The 17,770-nt window shown below is 45.7% G+C and overlaps 1 protein-coding gene across 17 annotated transcripts in view; it reads right to left on the bottom strand.

Annotated features, from left to right (window-relative positions):
• DNAH8 (dynein axonemal heavy chain 8) overlaps nucleotides 1-17,770 on the bottom strand; it is a 556,010-nt gene that overhangs the window by 298,729 nt on the left and 239,511 nt on the right. For all 17 annotated transcript variants that reach the window (XM_039529004.1, XM_039529011.1, XM_039529005.1 and 14 more), the window contains 4 exons: nucleotides 13,597-13,701; nucleotides 8,201-8,314; nucleotides 4,946-5,008; nucleotides 372-472 (listed from right to left, as the gene is read on the bottom strand). In XM_039529004.1, the coding sequence (XP_039384938.1) occupies nucleotides 372-472; nucleotides 4,946-5,008; nucleotides 8,201-8,314; nucleotides 13,597-13,701 (383 nt within the window). The remainder of the gene's footprint in view (nucleotides 1-371; nucleotides 473-4,945; nucleotides 5,009-8,200; nucleotides 8,315-13,596; nucleotides 13,702-17,770) is intronic.

Here is a 17,770-nt window from a genome sequence, read left to right on the forward strand (position 1 = left end):
CTGGTCATTCCTCACTCCCCAACTGAAACACCACTTCCTGGCTCCAGTCAGTACCACGTTAGAGCCCAATTACAGTTTTACTTCCAGCCAGTTCTACTCTATGGACAGAGCACCCAGTCAGCCATGACTCTGCAGCTCCAACTCCATTCTAATTCCAGACCACAGCTGGTCTTCATCTTCCTTTGGATACATCAGTTCATGCTCCTCCCTCTGTTAAGAGTTGCAAGAACCCTGCTCTTTTATACCACATAAGGTCTGCCAGAAATGATGGGATAAGTACATACACTTTTATAGAAATGCCCTTTTTCAATTCACTCCAGCATTTCTAAAATACTTAACATGTTCTTGAAGATAGCTCTATTTTCCATTACCTGATTTTATGTAAAACTTCATAGTCTGTGACAGGTAATCCAAACAGCTGTTCACCAGATGAATAAGTGACAAATTTCCTCCAGAGTTCATCAAAATTGGCCTGATCAAATTAAGATTTAAAAATGCAAACAGGATATACATTTGTTAACTAAGAGATCCTCTAATTATCATAAACTGCTGTCCAATTATAAAGCTATCTTAAGTCTGCAGTATGTATACAAAGAAATATCTAGTAACATCTTTTGGTCTCCAAAGGACATACATTTGATTTTAAATCCTGTTCAATTTTTACGTTCAGTGGGGAGTGTTTTTTCTAGTGTCAACAAGGAATGCCACAATAGGGGCAGATTACAATTTAACAGATTTTTTAAAAAAAAACATTGTCTCGTTTAATATTACAGATGCTCCAGCTAAATAGAGAAAATGTGCACAACAAAGATCTGAAGAAATATTTTATTAAAAAGGATGTGCACTTAAAGCCACATTATATTATGCAATGAGGAGAAATTAAACATTGTATTAGCTGGTGTGGACACAACTAGAAAAAAACATTAAATAGAGCCAGAATTATATAACTTGTCAAGCAAAGTGTACTGCCAGAAGATTGGTGAAAAGCAAATATAGAATCAATTTAAAAAAAGGAAGGATGAGTGATTCTAGCAATTACCATTCCATAAGTATGGAGAATTGAAAAATATTTGTATTACTTTTTACTACTAACATATGCCTTTCAGTTTATCTGGGTGATACTACCTTGCCTGAATGCATAGTTAGGTCAAGAGGGGTTGTAGAGAAGGAAAGTAGAAAAGGATAACCAGTAGCCTAGATAAGAAGCATCCCCTCATACACAATAGTTACATTCAGCAAAGAGTCTTGTGGCACCTTATAGACTAACAGACGTTTTGGAGCTCCAAAACATCTGTTAGTCTATAAGGTGCCACAAGACTCTTCGCTGCTTTTACAGATCCAGACTAACACGGCTACCCCTCTGATAATAGTTACATTTACAGCCATGAAGAGGGATTTCTCAGCTCCAACCCTGGCAATGTGACTGTTTGCCAAGGCTGAGAATCTGAACATCAAAACACTGGTCTATTAAAAGACATGCCCTACAGAAAAGGAGGGGTGGGGGAAGTTTTCAGCAGCTGCAGGTTGACCCAGAGACACTGACTGGGAGTGAGGGATCTGCAGCAGACAAACTGTAATTTGGTCCTCAAGAGAACAGCGGACACCAAGGCAAACCCATGTCTGCATAGGGGCTTGAAGGGAATGTCAAGCATAGGTGACACAGTATGCACAGAAGTCTGTTATCTTAAATCTTTTTCTCTGAGTGATGTGAATCTTTTAGCAAATAAACCATGCTTTGTTTTGAAGAAACTGCTTCTGTCTCACTGCATATTGTTGCTTTCCACAGGCTCCTGAAGGAAAACTCTTGCAAAGTGCGAGGCGCATTGGGATTGCTAATAAATAACACAGTTGGCAATAGAGTCACATGTAAGGTTTTCAGCCAGAATGCCTGGTCAAAAAGGGAACCCATCAGCGTCCAGTTAGCTGTGCTAAAAGTCCAGTTACCTGTAGTAACCGGCCTCTTCCACTAAGGGGGGCGTGAAGAGCAGCAGCTGCGGCTGGAGCCATGAAGAGATGCTCTCTGCTCCCTGCTGTGGATCTGGCAGTGTCTGGAGAGACCTGAGTGCCATGATCTGGCTGGGTCACTTGATGGTGAGCCAGGTTCCAGGACTCCAACAAGCGGAGCAGGGAAGAGGGTGGTACCTATGGCAAGGATGGGGGACAACAGCCCAGGCACCCACAAGAGGGGTGTGGAGAGCGGCAACAGCCCAAGCAACAGGTGTTCAGGAAGAGAAGGGGCAGGGAGAGGGGCGGCAGCATGCAGGGCAGCAAGGGGGCGAGCAACAGGTGGGGAGGAGCAGCAGTAACAGGCAGGGCAATACATAGGGCAAGGAGTGGGGGAACAGGCAAAGCTGCACATGGGGCAAGGAGGCAGCAGAGAGCCTGGGGAAGATGCTCCCGGGCTCCCCAGCCGCTCTCTGCAGTTGGATTGCTTTGCTGCACCCGGCAAGAAAGCCCCATGGCTCATGGGCCCTGCCCCCTCTCACCATATTCCAGGTCATGGGCCACACCGCAAAGTGCCCTTGAATCATTTATAGCTCCACAAAGGCCAAGTACGCTTGGCTCCTAAAGCTGGCTGAGCCTTGCACAGGGCCTGTGCTCACCGGGCTGCTTTGTGCCCACACTCAGTGTCCCAGGGACCCAGTCACCAGGCAGGGGAAAGCCCCCTGCAAAGCAGACCCCAGCCCAAGGGAAGCATGTAGACACCTGGCCCCCATGGGAGCTAGGGAATTGATTTCCTGGGGAGCAGGACTGCAGCCTAGGAGCAGGATACTTTGGAAGGGCATAGGTCACACATGTGCTGGAAAAGGAGTTTGGGCCAGTGATTACAGCAGAGGGACTGAGCGATAAAACTCCTGGGTTCTATTCCCAGCTCTTTTATAGACTTGCTGGGTGATCCTGAGCAAATCATGTCCTTGCTCTGTGCCTCAGTTTCCCCTTCCATAAGATGGGGATGGCAATATCCACTTCCATTTAAAGTGTACTTTGAGATCCCTGGCAGAAAAGCACTAGATCTGTACTAAGCATTAATGTGACGAGTGGCTGGATCATGGCTCGGAGCCCACTTGCTCCATGCAATTTTCCAGTAATGTTCCGAGCAGACTGGGTGGAGCTCTGAGGGTCCCACGGGGACTGGGAAATGAATTGGAGGGCTCAATCCCATTGCTAGTGAGGCAAAAACTCCCATTGTTATTGCCTCCTAAACCAGCCCCATCCAAGGCAGCCTCAGTGGAGAGGCCAGCATGCAGGGACCCTCAAGACGAGCATCCTGCTCAGCCCCAGGGGGCCCCTCCGAGGCAAGGTGGGCTGGGAGCTTTGCCTGCTCTGTGCAGAGAGGTCCCAGCTCCCCCAAATCCAGGAAGCTCAGCCCAGCTCTGACCTCATTCGCCTCCCTCCTGGCCCAGACAGAGAACAGGAGCAAGCGGCAACACAGCTCTGTGTACATGCATGAGTCAGGTACACAGAGCAATTACTGGGTGTTGTTGTGCATGCCCCATCTTTGTCTCACACTCGTCTGGTGATGTCCGCAAATTTAAAATGTGACGCTGAATTGTATATTAAGGAGCACACAAAAAAGCAATCTGGTTTTCAGAGGTTTTGTGAGTGTTCAGCACCACTGAAAACCTACTTCTCTTTATTAAGATGGCCAATTGAGATGCCATATTTTAGGCAGGAGGTTTGAAAGGCTTTATCTAGGTCCTTTAGACTTGATAAATGATTAGGTTTCAATATACCTTTCTCAAGTCTGTTCTAACGTTTTTTGTAATGCATGGAAAAACTGTAATTAAACAATTCATTGACAGTATTCATATGAAGACTTCCAAGGTTGAGGAAGCTATCCAGCTAGAAAGGACTGCTGTCATGCCACCGGGGAAGGAGGATAAGGTTCTGGTACAGGGAGGATACTGGCTGCTGGTTACTTCTGGCAGCAGGCAGTGCTCCACCCCTACTCCCAACTCACTCACCATGGTGATGAAGAACCGTTATGCTGCCCTGGCAACGAGTGATGAGGAATCACCCCCAAAGGTTGAAGAGGAGAAGATATGTACCCCCAAAGCTGGGAGGATCATAGCCACCACTCTCAGGAGGAAACATAGGCTAGTGGTGGTTGGAGACTCTCTTCTGAGGGGGACAGAGGCACCCATCTGTCACCCTGACGTGGAATCCTGGGAGGTATGCTGCATGCCAGGGGCCCATATCTGAGATGCTACGGAGGGACTGTTGAGGATCATCCGGCCCTCTGACTACTACCCCATGCTACTCATCCATGTGGGTACTAATGATACTGCGAGGTATATCCTGCAGCAGATCAGAAGTGACTACAGGGCTCTGGGAGTAAGGGTGAGGGAGTTGGGAGCACAGATGGTGTTTTCTTCAGTCCTTCCAGTCAAGGGTAAGGGCCTTGGCAGAGACAGATGAACACTGTTGCATAAACTGAAAATTGGTTTTAGGAAACTATCAAGCTTGGCAGCAAGTGTCTAATGAGGAAACAAAAACTTTAAGGGAGCTAGAGGTGTTGGTTTTGAAGAAAAGGCATACAGCCATTTGACTGTGACAAACAGAATGATGCAAAGGTACATATCAACTGTGTATCTTTGCTGCAGAAATCAATCCCTAAAAGCCCCTGAGAATTTCTGTTTCTAATACAGAAAATGTCTGTAGAAAACACACTGAACAAATTAAGTTTTTCTTCTTGTTATTATATCAAAGCAGTGTTTCAAGGTCCCAGTTGCACAGGGCCCATAGTGCTAGGTGCTGTATAATCACATAGTAAGAGACAATCCCTGCTCTGAACAGTTTATGATCTAAGTAATTTACAGAGTAAAGCTCAATATTGTCCATCAATTCCCGTGTTCTAGAGATAGTAATGGATCTTTTTCTAAACTCATTTCGATTCACAACTATGACTCTCAATTTAACATTTCAAAACTATTTTTTTTCTTACCTGGAATATTTGTAACCTATTGCTGGCTTCTTGTGGTGGTGTATTTGGAACCATGGGACCTTCCTAAAGCAAACAAATTTTAACCAAAGTGAATATTAACTCTTCAAGTGTGTTAAGGCAAATTCTATATTTACAAACCATCAGCATATACAAAATTGTTTAACTAGTCAAGAGGTGTATGTAAGGGGTATATGAATCATTGAAGTGTGTCCATAAATCCCACTAATGCCAAAAGAGTTACAAAAGTGTATCAAAGGAAAAATATTCTAGATAAAATAGAAATTTCTGTAGTCTAATCAAATTTGCTATTAGTAGATAATATACTTGCATGTTCTGTATATTTTCATCCTGTCAAGAATAAAGTAAGAATGCTCAAAAAGTGACTTGAGGCGACTCTTTACTTTTATCAAAGGTATAATCAGAGTTACAGAATACTCAATCTGCCATGTATTGTTTTTCTTTTCACAGAGCTTACTTTCACTGGTATTTATTAGAACTGCACATAATTTCTTGTTAAGTATAACTTGAGGTGTTGGGAGTGGAAGGGAGGAAGACAGAAAGATTAACATACCAGTAACTGTATTTCAAGTACACCTCTACCCTGATATAATGCTGTCCTCAGGAGCCAAAAATTCTTACTGCGTTATAGGTGAAACTGCATTCTATCAAACTTGCTTTGAGCCACTGGAGCATGCAGCCCCCCCCACCCCAGAGCACTGCTTTACCACGTTATATCCAAATTCGTGTTATATCGGGTCGCGTTATATCAGGGTAGAGGTGTATATTGACTCTGTAGATCTGCATTATGGGATGCAAACCCATTGTGACAGAGATTGGAATCACTTAAAAAAAAGCAGCTCCCATTAGGGCTGTGAAAGCATCCCCCATGACTATTAAAGGAAAGAAACAAAGGGCTCTGGTGACAGCCTTCATTTTTCCCACTACTTAAATCCCACTTCTCTGAAGAAGTTTGGAAGGAGAACAGAGAAGGCAAAATATTCAAAGAACTAGAATTATATTTCTCATTTGAGACTTATCCATGAGACCCACGGTAAAATTTTCAAAAGCCTTTACATTAAATCAGTGGGATATAGGCCCCTAAACAGAAATGTGTGAATAACTGACTTTTCAGTTGCTGGTCATACCAAAAAAACAAAACAAAAAATTACTTCAGGTTGACCCAAATGAACATTTTTTTTTACATTTTTCAGTGCAACAAAATAGTCAAAAAAATTGTTTTGACACAAGCAAAACATTTTGTTTGACCCAAAATGAAATATTTCATTCTGTTTTTAAGTTTTTCTAACCGTTTTAAAATAAAATTGAAGTACATTTCTAAACAAAGGTAGTTTTGTTTCAAAAAATCATGTTTAATTTAGAAAATTTCAAAATAAATTGTTTTGATTTTTTCCAAATTTTCTTTTCCGACCAAAACAATTCAGCAAATTCAACAAAAATTCACAAAGCATTTTTGTTGCCACAAATCTGCATTTTTCAGGTCAGAAAATGTTACCCAGATCTATTCCTAAGGCACTTAGGTGCTTTTGAAAATGTTACTCTCAGTAATATGAGAAAAAATGAGCTAATCATTAAGACCAATCCTTTATAAAAGGTATAGAGCCTGATCTTTAGTTGATGAAAATCAAGATAGTTTCACAAATGAAGAATAATTGCAGTCTCCACTGAACTTGCTAAAGAAGTCAGAAGCATCACAAAATGCTTGGAGACAAGGCTGAGACAATACCCTTGGCGACCATCTCATGTTACTCTGGAAATTGGTCCAATAAGGCGTATCTAACTGTGCTCTGACTGAATAATGGGTATGGCTAAGGAGGATTACAAGAACTGGGAAACCAGTTAGTCTACATTTGTCTGGGAGAGGACTTGGAGTCTGGAAAATTCCTAAACATCAGAATTAAGAAGCCAGGTGTTAATGCTAGGATTTATATACCCAGGATAACTCACAGATCACACTCAGGAATAGGGTGACCAGATGTCCCGATTTTATAGGGACAGTCCGGTTATTTGGGGTTTTTTTTAAAATGGGTTTCTATTACCCCTCCTCCCCCGTCCAGATTTTTCACACTTGCTATCTGGTCACCCTACTCAGGAAGCTTGGGGTAAGGGACAGAAGTAAACTGAGCATGCTTTCATAGAATAGAGAACTTTTTTGAGTATGGGACCAGACAACATCAAAGGAAGCTGACCTGGAGGAGAGACAGAGAGACTCCAGGATTCGGAGGGGATGCCATGAACTGCTGGAAGGGGATCCTGAACACCCTAGAAACTCTGACCTAAGCCCAGATCATGTTCCACAGTGGTAATGAAAATGAAGTGAGGAAATGCATGTAGGGATTTATTATTTATGACTGGATCTGTATAGATTTTTTGCTATTTAAAGCAAGGAGTAATTGTGTTTAGAAACCTTTGTCTGTGTAATATGCTTCACCTATCATGTGTCCCTAAAGAGTTACATTGTAAGCCCAGAATGCCCACAGAGTTGGAGTTCTGGGAGATGGTATGGTTAAACTACTGGGAGATCTGTGTGGGGAGGAAAGGAGACACAACACTGATCCTGGGGCTGAGGCCAGCTGGGCTGTGAAGATACATTTCCAAGAGGGGATAACAGAGAATCTATGCACAGGAAGTGTGCTATTGAGACCAAGTAAAGAGGCAGTGCTGCAGCATATTCAGACCAATGGAAGCTTAAAGCACACAGGGCCCAGGGATGTGGGACCCAAACACAGCATCCGGGTGGGTGTCCAGGAACAAGAGCTGTGTGAAAATGCATATAGGCCTTTTTTGTTTTATATTTTTGTGTGAAAGAATAAATAAAACTTTATTTTGAAGAAATTGTTTTTGAGTCACATTAATCAGCTTGTTGGTCACAGGCTCCCAGAGAAAAGTCTTACAGGTGCTAAACTCAGTTGGGTCTGTCAGATAGACATGGTTGAGAAATAGCAGGGGTGCAGCCCAGAGATGAAGATTAAGAGTGGTAAAACTGCGTGGTTCAACCCTTAAGAGAGATTAATGCAGGCAGGCTTATCATCTGAGGGGTGCACTTAAGAAGGACTAAAAGGGATCTAAAGCACAGCTGACCTAGTAACTATGACAGAAGGTCGGTTGGGTTACCATGCCCTCAGGAACTCATAGGGACAACTCAGCAGATCAAAAATTTGGTACTCAACTGCTGCAAGCCATATATTCCGAGGAACTGAACCACAAGCCCAATAGATAACTTCCAAACATAATTACCGTTTCATATGATGTGTCAAAGTTTGCCACATCTTCACGAAAAATTTCAACGGACTCTAATAGATTACTCTTAAATTTTGGCTGAACTTGAACCAACTCATCTTGAACACTGACCTAAAATATAAATGAATGTTCATTTATTAATAAATTATTGAAATAAAGTTATTTCTTTAAAAATACTAATAAAGAAAGGGGTGTCAATTCTATATAATCAAGTTGATTTGTTACATTAAAAAAACTACAGAAGCATTGGAAAAAAATAGCTTTTTATTCAGACAGCTAAATATGAAAACAGAGTTTAAAAAAAAATCAAAACAAAAACCCCTAACACCTTCCAGGCATTATTTTCTTACAAGATGCTGTAACTTCCTCATCTTTAGAAAATTCAGAGAGGTCAAAACAAACTAAACTAAACTAAACTAACTACAGAACAAAATCCGAACATCCATATTCAGAGATTTTTTTTAAAAGTACTAGGGAAGGACAAAACAAAAGGATAGGATTCAGCTGCATTCTGACACTATGAAATGTGGGAAGTAACTTACTTTTCTCGCTATCATTGTAAGAGGTGACCAATTCCAACACTGACTACTCTTGGAGCAGTACATCTTATGTATTAGTCCCTTAGGGTATGTCTACACTACAAGAGTAGTTCGATTTAACTTAGGTCAAATTTGTGGATTCGACCTTATGAATTCGAATTTGTGTATCCACACTAAGGACACTAATTCGACTTTGTGAGTCCACACTAACGGGGCAAGCGTCGACATTGGAAGCGGTGCATTCTGGGCAGCTATCCCACAGTTCCCGCAGTCCCCGCTTCCCATTGGAATGCTGGGTAGAGCCCCCAATGCCTGCTGGGGGAAAAATTTGTCGAGGGTGGTTTTGGGTAACTGTCGTCATTCAACCGTCACTCCCGCCCTCTCTCCCTGAAAGCGCCGGCGGGAAATCTGTTACCGCACTTTTCTGGTCAGTGACAGCACGGACGCCACAGCACTGCGAGCATGGAGCCCGTTGCGATCATCGCTGCACTTATGGCCGTTGTCAACTCCTCGCACCTTATCGTCCACCTCTTCCACAGTCAGCTGCTGAGAAATCGGGCGAGGAGGCTCCGGCAGCGCGGTGAGGACATGAAGTCAGAGACCTCTCACAAAGCACGGGATCCCACGCCGCGGAGATCATAGTGGCAATGGGTCACGTTCATGCTCTGGAACGGCGATTCTGGGCCCGGGAAACAAGCACGGAATGGTGGGACCGCATAGTGCTGCAGGTCTGGGATGAATCACAGTGGCTGCGAAACTTCAGGATGCGTAAGGGCACTTTCCTTGAACTGTGTGACTTGCTGGCCCCTGCCCTGAAGCGCCAGGACACCCGGATGCGAGCAGCCCTGACTGTGCAGAAGCGAGTGGCCATAGCCCTCTGGAAACTTGCCACGCCAGACAGCTACCGGTCAGTAGCGAACCACTTTGGCGTGGGCAAATCTACCGTGGGGGTTGCTGTGATGCAAGTAGCCCACGCAATCGTTGACCTACTGCTCTCAAAGGTAGTGACCCTGGGAAACGTCCAGGTTGTCATAGATGGCTTCGCCGCGATGGGATTCCCAAACTGCGGTGGGGCTATAGATGGCACTCACATCCCTATCCTGGGACCGGCCCACCAGGCCAGCCAGTATATTAACCGAAAGGGCTACTTTTCAATGGTGCTGCAAGCACTGGTGGACCATAGGGGACGTTTTACCAACATCTACGTCGGGTGGCCGGGCAAGGTTCATGACACGCGTGTTTTCAGGAACTCTGGTCTGTTTAGACGCCTGCAGGAAGGTAGTTTCTTCCCGGACCACAAAATAAGTGTTGGGGATGTGGAGATGCCTACAGTGATCCTCGGGGACCCAGCCTACCCGCTAATGCCCTGGCTCATGAAGCCCTATACAGGCACCCTGGACAGTGACAAGGAGCTCTTCAACTACCGGCTGAGCAAGTGCAGAATGGTGGTGGAGTGTGCTTTCGGACGTCTCAAGGGGAGATGGAGGAGCTTACTGACTCGCTCGGATCTCAGCGAAACCAATATCCCCATTGTTATTGCAGCTTGCTGTGTGCTCCACAATCTCTGTGAAAGCAAGGGGGAGACCTTTATGGTGGGATGGGAGGTTGAGGCAAATCGCCTGGCTGCTGATTACGCTCAGCCAGACACCCGTGCGATTAGAAGAGCCCAGTGGGAAGCGCTGTGCATCCGGGAGGCTTTGAAAGCTAGGTTCCTCAGAGAGCAGGGTAACCTATGACTGTCTAGTCTCTTTACAGAGAAGCTGAACCTGCCCTTGTTTCAGTTACTATTCACTTTTTTCAGCGGTTACATACCCCGTTCACCAGGTTTCCCCCCTTCCAACAGACGTTTAAAAATAAAGTTATTGGAACATTTTTAATTAACAAAGTTTTCTTTACTAACGAATTCGCGTTAAAGGGTTCAAACAGGGACGCAGACTGTGGTGGGTATGGTGTGCAGTGATGTACAGACCGCTTCTACACTTGAGGACTGACAGGCTCCTGCTCCTACAGCGGTCTCTGGGGGGAGGACGGTTACAGGAGGGTGTGCAGGAAGGGGTGGGTTTGCAGGAAGGGGTGAGGGGTGTGTGGGAAGGGTGAGTAGATGTAGGGGGATGATGGCTCTGGCTGGGGCTCAGGGCATCGGAGAGGTTCATGGCTAGGGTGGAAGGGCATGGTAAGGGCAGCCTGCCTTGCCATTTGTGGATGCCAGGCGCTCGGACCCTGGGGCAGCATACACCTCCCAGACTGACCTGGGGCAGCAGACACCTCCCAGAGTGACCCGGGTGCCTAGTGACTGCACTCTGTGTGTGACCTGCTGTTGATCCTGCCCCCATGTCTGTACCCTGGTAATGGTGGCTGTCCTATGCAATTAACAAACCCCTATCTCCCCTTCACACAAAGTCTTCTGCAAAGAAACATGACGGAAACAGTAATGAACAGCAAACTATTTTTAATACTCAACTACACAGTTGGGGGATGAAACTGGGATTTGGGATTGGGTGAGCCAGGAAGGGAAGCAATTCTCATACTTTAGGGAATGAGAGCTGTTTGGTACATGAGCGCTCTGCTGGGGTGGAGTGACAGTTTTCATGGCCCCTAGCGCCCCTTCTTCTTGTGATTTTGGGTGAGGGGGGCACAGGACTTTGTGGCGGGGGAGGGCGGTTGCAGATACAGTTCAGGGGGGCTCTCTGCTCCTGCCTGCGGTCCTGCAGAACATCCACAAGGCACCAGAGCGTGTCCGTTTGCTCCCTCATTAGTCCAAGCAGCGTTTGAGTCGCCTGCTGGTCTTCCTGCCGCCACCTGTCCTCCCGTTCGCTGTGTGAGCGCTGCTGCTGAGAGAGGGTCTCCCTCCACTGGCTCTGCTGGGCCGCCTCGGCTCTGGAGCAGGCCATCAGTTCAGCGAACATCTCGTCCCGAGTCTTTTTCTTTCACCGCCTAATGTGCGCCAGCCTCTGTGAGGGGAATGCCGGGGCAGTTCGGGAAAGAGCCGCAGCTGTGTGATGGGAAAAAGGAAGTGATTTCCTTGCAAAGATACATGTTTGCGAACACTGAACACAGTCTACTCAGTTTCTGTGAACAAGACCATACAGGGCACCTAATCGCATGTGCTCTCAGGACAAGTTCGAATTTTCGGCATTCGCTTTCATTGCCTGGGGTCTTGCACTGGAGATCGGACAAGTGGGGCAGGACAGCAGAATCCGTGTAGCAGCCAGGCCTGGTAAGCCGTAAACTTTAGGCTGCTTAACAGTTAATGGATAGTAGTGCCCTCCTGCTGCAGGCAATCTGGAAAGCATAAAGTCTGACCCTGTTCCAGCCCCTCGCGGCTGTCCCCGGGAAAGATCCCTGTAGGCTTTTCCTCTGCAGCCTCCAACACGTGGCTGTTAAACGACGGTCATTGTTATGCAAAGGAAAAGTCAAGCATTCACAATAGTAACATTAAAGTAATTCCCCTAATTAGATGCAGCAGTCGCCGAGTGAGATCACCCTGAGGCGGGTCACCAGGAGAAACAGAGAGCGCATGCTGCGTGAATCCCTGCACAAACCAGGGCCCTATGCTGCCATGCTGGTCGAGGCAATGCTCCCACTATACCTCAGGATGGCCTGGCACGGAAGAGTGTGCTTCCACGGAGCACCCAATAAGGCACCTCTCCCCAGGAACCTCCCGCGGAGGCTTTTCGAGTACCTCTACGAGAGCTTCGTGGAACTGTCCCAAGAGGATTTCTGTTCGATCCCTATATGCATTGACCTTCTTTTCATATAGTTTTTATTCCTGTTTTTTAAAAAATAAATGTTTACATGTTTATAGCACTTACCGACTGATCTTTCCCCTGATTCAGAGTCCGGGTTAACGGCCGGGGAGGGTTGGTAGGGGATCTCTGTGAGGGTGATGAAGAGATCCTGGCTGTCGGGGAAAGCAGTATTGTAAGCGCTGTCGCCTGGCTCGTCCTCCACAAACCCTTCCTCATCTTCCCCATCGGCGAACATCGCCGAGGAACTGCCCGTCGACACTATCCCATCCTCAGAGTCCACGGTCACTGGTGGGGCAGTGGTGGCAGACCCACCGAGAATGGCATGCAGTGCCTCGTAGAAGCGGCATGTCTGGGGCTGGGCTCCGGAGCGTCCGTTTGCCGCTTTGATTTTTTGGTAGCCTTGTCTCAGGTCCTTGATTTTCACGTGGCACTGCGTTGCATCCCGGCTATATCCTCTGAGTGCCATGGCTGTGGAGACCTTCTCGTAGGTCTTTGCATTCCGTTTTTTGGAGTGCAGCTCTGAAAGCACAGACTCATCGCCCCACACAGCGATCAGATCCAAGACTTCCCGGTCAGTCCATGCTGGGGCCCTCTTTCTACTCTGAGATTGCATGGACTCCTCTGCTGGAGAGCTCTGCATCGCTGCCAGTGCTGCTGAGCTCACCCCGATGTCCAACCAGGAATTGAGATTCAAACTGGCCAGACAGGAAAAGGAATTCAAATTTTCCTGGGGCTTTTCCTGTATGGCTGATCAGAACATCTAAGCTCGGACTGCTGTCCAGAGCATCAACACAGTGGTGCACTGTGGGATAGCTCCCGGAGCTACTAAGTTCGATTTGCATCCACACCTAGCCTAATTCGACATAGCCATGTCGAATTTAGCGCTACTCCCCTCGTCGGGGTGGAGTACCGAATTCGAACTAAAGAGCCCTCTAGGTCGAATTAAATGGCTTCCTGGTGTGGACGGGTGCGCGGTTAATTCGAATTAACGCTGCTAAATTCGAATTAAAGTCCTAGTGTAGACCAGGCCTTACTCTCATATAAGCCTAATGACTCATACTATCTTCTAATGAGTAGTAGAAAAAGTACAGATTCAGATACTTACAGCTTTGGTCTGTAATTTGTTAAAAGAATATCTAAGTGTATCAACTCCTTCTGATTCCTCTTTTGTCACCTCAACTTCAAATCTATTTAAAATACTATAGGCTTCCTATAAAAGAAGAAAAAATAATAATGATACAATTCAAATTTATTTGCAGGAATACAAAGTTTGTAAAATATACTTTAAACTAATACAGTCAACTTAGTTTAGGCCCAAAATTTATGTTTAGTTGTTTTCTTAAAAAGGGGCTTTGGATGAAGAAGAGCCAGTCTCTGACTACAACAGATACAGCTAATCTTGTAATGAGCAGAGCTGTGTGAAATATTAGAGGCAAATTTAGAAACACTAGACATTGCCTGTGTTAATGTTCACAGAACCTCCTAAAATGTATTATTATATAACATGTTTTTCATGCTAATTACATTTTTTTCAAAGTAGATTATTAATTTGTATACTATATGGATATACATGTACATTTTGAGAAATGTTCCCAACTCTGGATGATTATCACCACCACACTGCATATTTCAAAGGTTTTCTATCATCCTGTTTACAAGGAATATTATTGCAATATGTTCAGACTGATTTATCAAGTGCTTTCACATATAATAATGCTGGGATGAGCCTAACATTGCTTGATTTTTTTATGTAGTTTGGTTCTGTTAATGCGGCAGCTTATATATTCTCTAGTTTACTACCTTCATTGTAGAAATAGGGCACAGATTATTTACAGGAGAAAATGGGATAATTAGTTTAGTTTAAGGTTCATCACCAAGCAAAGAAAAATTATAACCAACTAAGACAAAAGGCTGAGTGAAGTATGTAAGCCACTTGCTTTGCTGTTGTGTACTTGTAGCGTGCATTCACTGCAACTTACGACTGCCTGTGAATACACAGTTCTTTCTTCCCTGCAATCCTCTATGCTTGGAAACCTCTTCGTATCTCAGCCCAAGCCTACATCATCTCCTCTTCTAAGTATTCCCTTAACCCACACTTCAGTAAGGCTTATGAAGGGTATATCTACATTACAAAATTACTTCGATTTTACAGAATTTGATTTTTGGCAACAGATTGTAAAAGTCGAGTGCATGTGTCCACACTAAGCACATTAATTTGGCGGTGTGCGTCCATAGTCCCGAGGCTAGCATCAACTTCCGGAGCATTGCACTGTGGGTAGTTATCCCATAGCTATCCCATAGTTCCCGCAGTCTCCCCCACCCATTGGAATTCTGGGTTGAGATCCCAATGCCTGATGGGGCAAAAAACATTGTCACGGGTGGTTCTGGGTACATGTCGTCAGGCCCCTCTCCCTACCTCCCTCTGTGAAAGCAATGGCAGACAATCATTTTGAGCCTTTTTTCCTGGGTTACCTGTGCAGACGCCATACCACGGCAAGCATGGAGCCCGCTCAGCTGACCATCACCGTATGTCTCCTGGGTGCTGGCAGATGTGGGACTGCATTGTTACACAGCAGCAGCTCATTGCCTTTTGGCAACAGATAATGCATTACGCCGGGTAGCCATCATCATCATATTCCTGGGTGCTCTTTTAGCCGACCTTGGTGAGGTCGGTCAGGGGCACCTGGGCAGACATGGGAGTGACTCAGCCAGGTCATTCCCATCTTCTGCCAAGCACCCAGGAGATGATGATGGCTAGCAGTCATTATGCAGCATCTTCTGCTGAGCACCCATAAGATGACGATGGCTAGCAGTCGTACTGCACTGTCTGCTGCCAGCCTAAGATGTATAAGATAGATGGAGTGGATCAAAACAAGAAATAGACCAGATTTGTTTTGTATTCAATTGCTCCCCTCTCCCTCCATGAAATTAATGGCCTGCTAAACCCAGGGTTTTGAATTCAATCCTTGAGGGGGCCATTCTGTGTGACAGTTGTTTGTGTTTCTCCTTGATGCAAAGCCACTCCTTTTGTTGATTTTAATTCCCTGTAAGTCATGTCATCAGTCGCCCCTCCCTCCGTCAGAGCAACGGCAGACAATTGTTTCGCGCCTTTTTTCAGTGCAGACATCATACCACGGCAAGTATGGAGCCCGCTCATCTCAATGTAGCAACCATCAACATTGTAGACACCTCGTGCATTATCATGCAGTTTATGCAGAACCAGAACCTGAAAAAACAGGCAAGGAGGAGGCGACAGCAGTGTGGTGATGAGAGTGATGAGGACATGGACACAGAATTCTCTCAAAGCATGGGTGCCGGGGAAGGTTCATGCCGTTGTGGAAGTAGAGCAGGAACTGACAGGGATTTGAAGGGGATTTCAATGCAAACAGTCCCCTCTGTGAGCTAGAGTCAGGCTAGCTGTAACCCTAATAACGCAAGACTTGTAGAAGCGAGGATTGTGTGAGGCAAGTGAAAAAGAACTGTGAGAGAGGCTGTTTTGACCTTGTGTTAAGATAAAAATGGAATGCAGACTATAGCAGAAATTGTTGTGAGAAATAAGATAGAGAGAAGGAATATGTATAAACAATATGCAGCTGTTGCTCATTATCGTCTGTAAAAAAGGTATAAATGTTGGCTCTAATTGTTTATCTTTAGAGAAACCTGCCTAGGTGGGGGAAACCCTGTGTCCTAGTGCACTATCTCCCTCCATGCAATTGCTAGAGAATAAAGTATCTGACTTGCTGCACCCAACCAGAGAGTAAGAATTCTGTTTTTCTTTGACACCGTGGAACGCTGATTCTGGGCCCGGGAAACAAGCACAGAGTGGTGGAACAGCATAGTGTTGCAGGTGTGGGACAATTCCCAGTGGCTGCAAAACTTTTGCATGCTTAAGGGCACTTTCATGGAACTTTGTGACTTGCTTTCCCCTGCCCTGAAGTGTCAGAATACCAAGATGAGAGCAGCCCTCATAGTTGAGAAGTGAGTGGTGATAGCCCTGTGGAAGCTTGCAGCGCCAGACAGCTACCGGTCAGTCGGGAATCAATTTGGAGTGGGCAAATCTACTGTGGGGGCTGCTGTGATGCAAGTAGCCAAAGCAATCACTGAGCTGCTGCTACCAAAGGTAGTGACTCTAGGAAATGTGCAGGTCATAGTATATGGTTTTGCTGCAATGGGATTCTCTAACTGTGGTGGGGCGATAGACTGAACCCATATCCCCATCTTGGCACTGGACAACCAGGGCAACCAGTACATAAACTGCAAGGGGTACTTTTCAATGCTGCTGCAAGCACTGGTGGATCACAAGGGATGTTTCACCAACATCAATGTGGGATGGCCAGGAAGGGTTCATGACGCTCGCGTCTTCAGGAACACTAGTCTGTTTAAACGGCTGCAGGAAGGGATTTATTTCCCAGACCAGAAAATAACCACTGGGGATGTTGACATGCCTATAGTTATCCTTAGGGACCCAGCCCACCCCTTAATGCCATGGCTCATGAAGCCATACACAGGCAGCCTGGACAGTAGTCAGGAGCTGTTCAACTATAGGCTGAGCAAGTGCAGAATGGTGGTAGAATGTGCATTTGGATGTTTAAAGGGTTGCTGGCGCACTCAGACCTCAGCGAAACCAATAATCCTATTGTTATTGCTGCTTGCTGTGTGCTCCACAATCTCTGTGAGAGTAAGGGGGAGATGTTTATGGAGGGGTGGGAGGTTGAGGCAAATCGCCTGGCCGCTGATTACGCGCAGAAAAGACACCAGGGAAATTAGAAGAGCACACCAGGAAGCGCTGCGCATCAGAGAAGCTTTGAAAACCAGTTTCATGACTGTCCAGGCTACGGTGTGACAGTTCTGTTTGTTTCTCCTTGATGAAAACCCGCCCCCTTGGTTGACTCATTCCCTGTAAGCCACCCACCCTCCCCCTTCGATCACAGCTTGCTTGCAAAGGAAATAAAGTCACTATCATTTAAAAAACATGTACTCTTTATTAATTGATTATAAAAATAGGGAGAGAACTGACAAGATAGCTTGGGTGGGGTGTGGGAGGAGGGGAGGAGGAAAGTAAAAGGCTACTTCAAAACTTGTTGAATGACAGCCTTCTGTTGCTTGGGCTGTGATCCTGCTGCTGTTCCTGAAGCTCCACCAGATGCCGCAGCATGTCCGTTTGATCCCGCAGTAGCCCAGCATTGCATCCTGCCTCCTCTGATCTTTCTGCCGCCACCTCTCATCTCGATCGTCCCTCCTGTCCTCATGTTCGTCCCTCCTGTCCTCATGTTCATTGG

This window comes from Mauremys reevesii, linkage group 3 (genome assembly GCF_016161935.1).
Source record: "Mauremys reevesii isolate NIE-2019 linkage group 3, ASM1616193v1, whole genome shotgun sequence".
NCBI lineage: Eukaryota > Metazoa > Chordata > Testudines > Geoemydidae > Mauremys > Mauremys reevesii.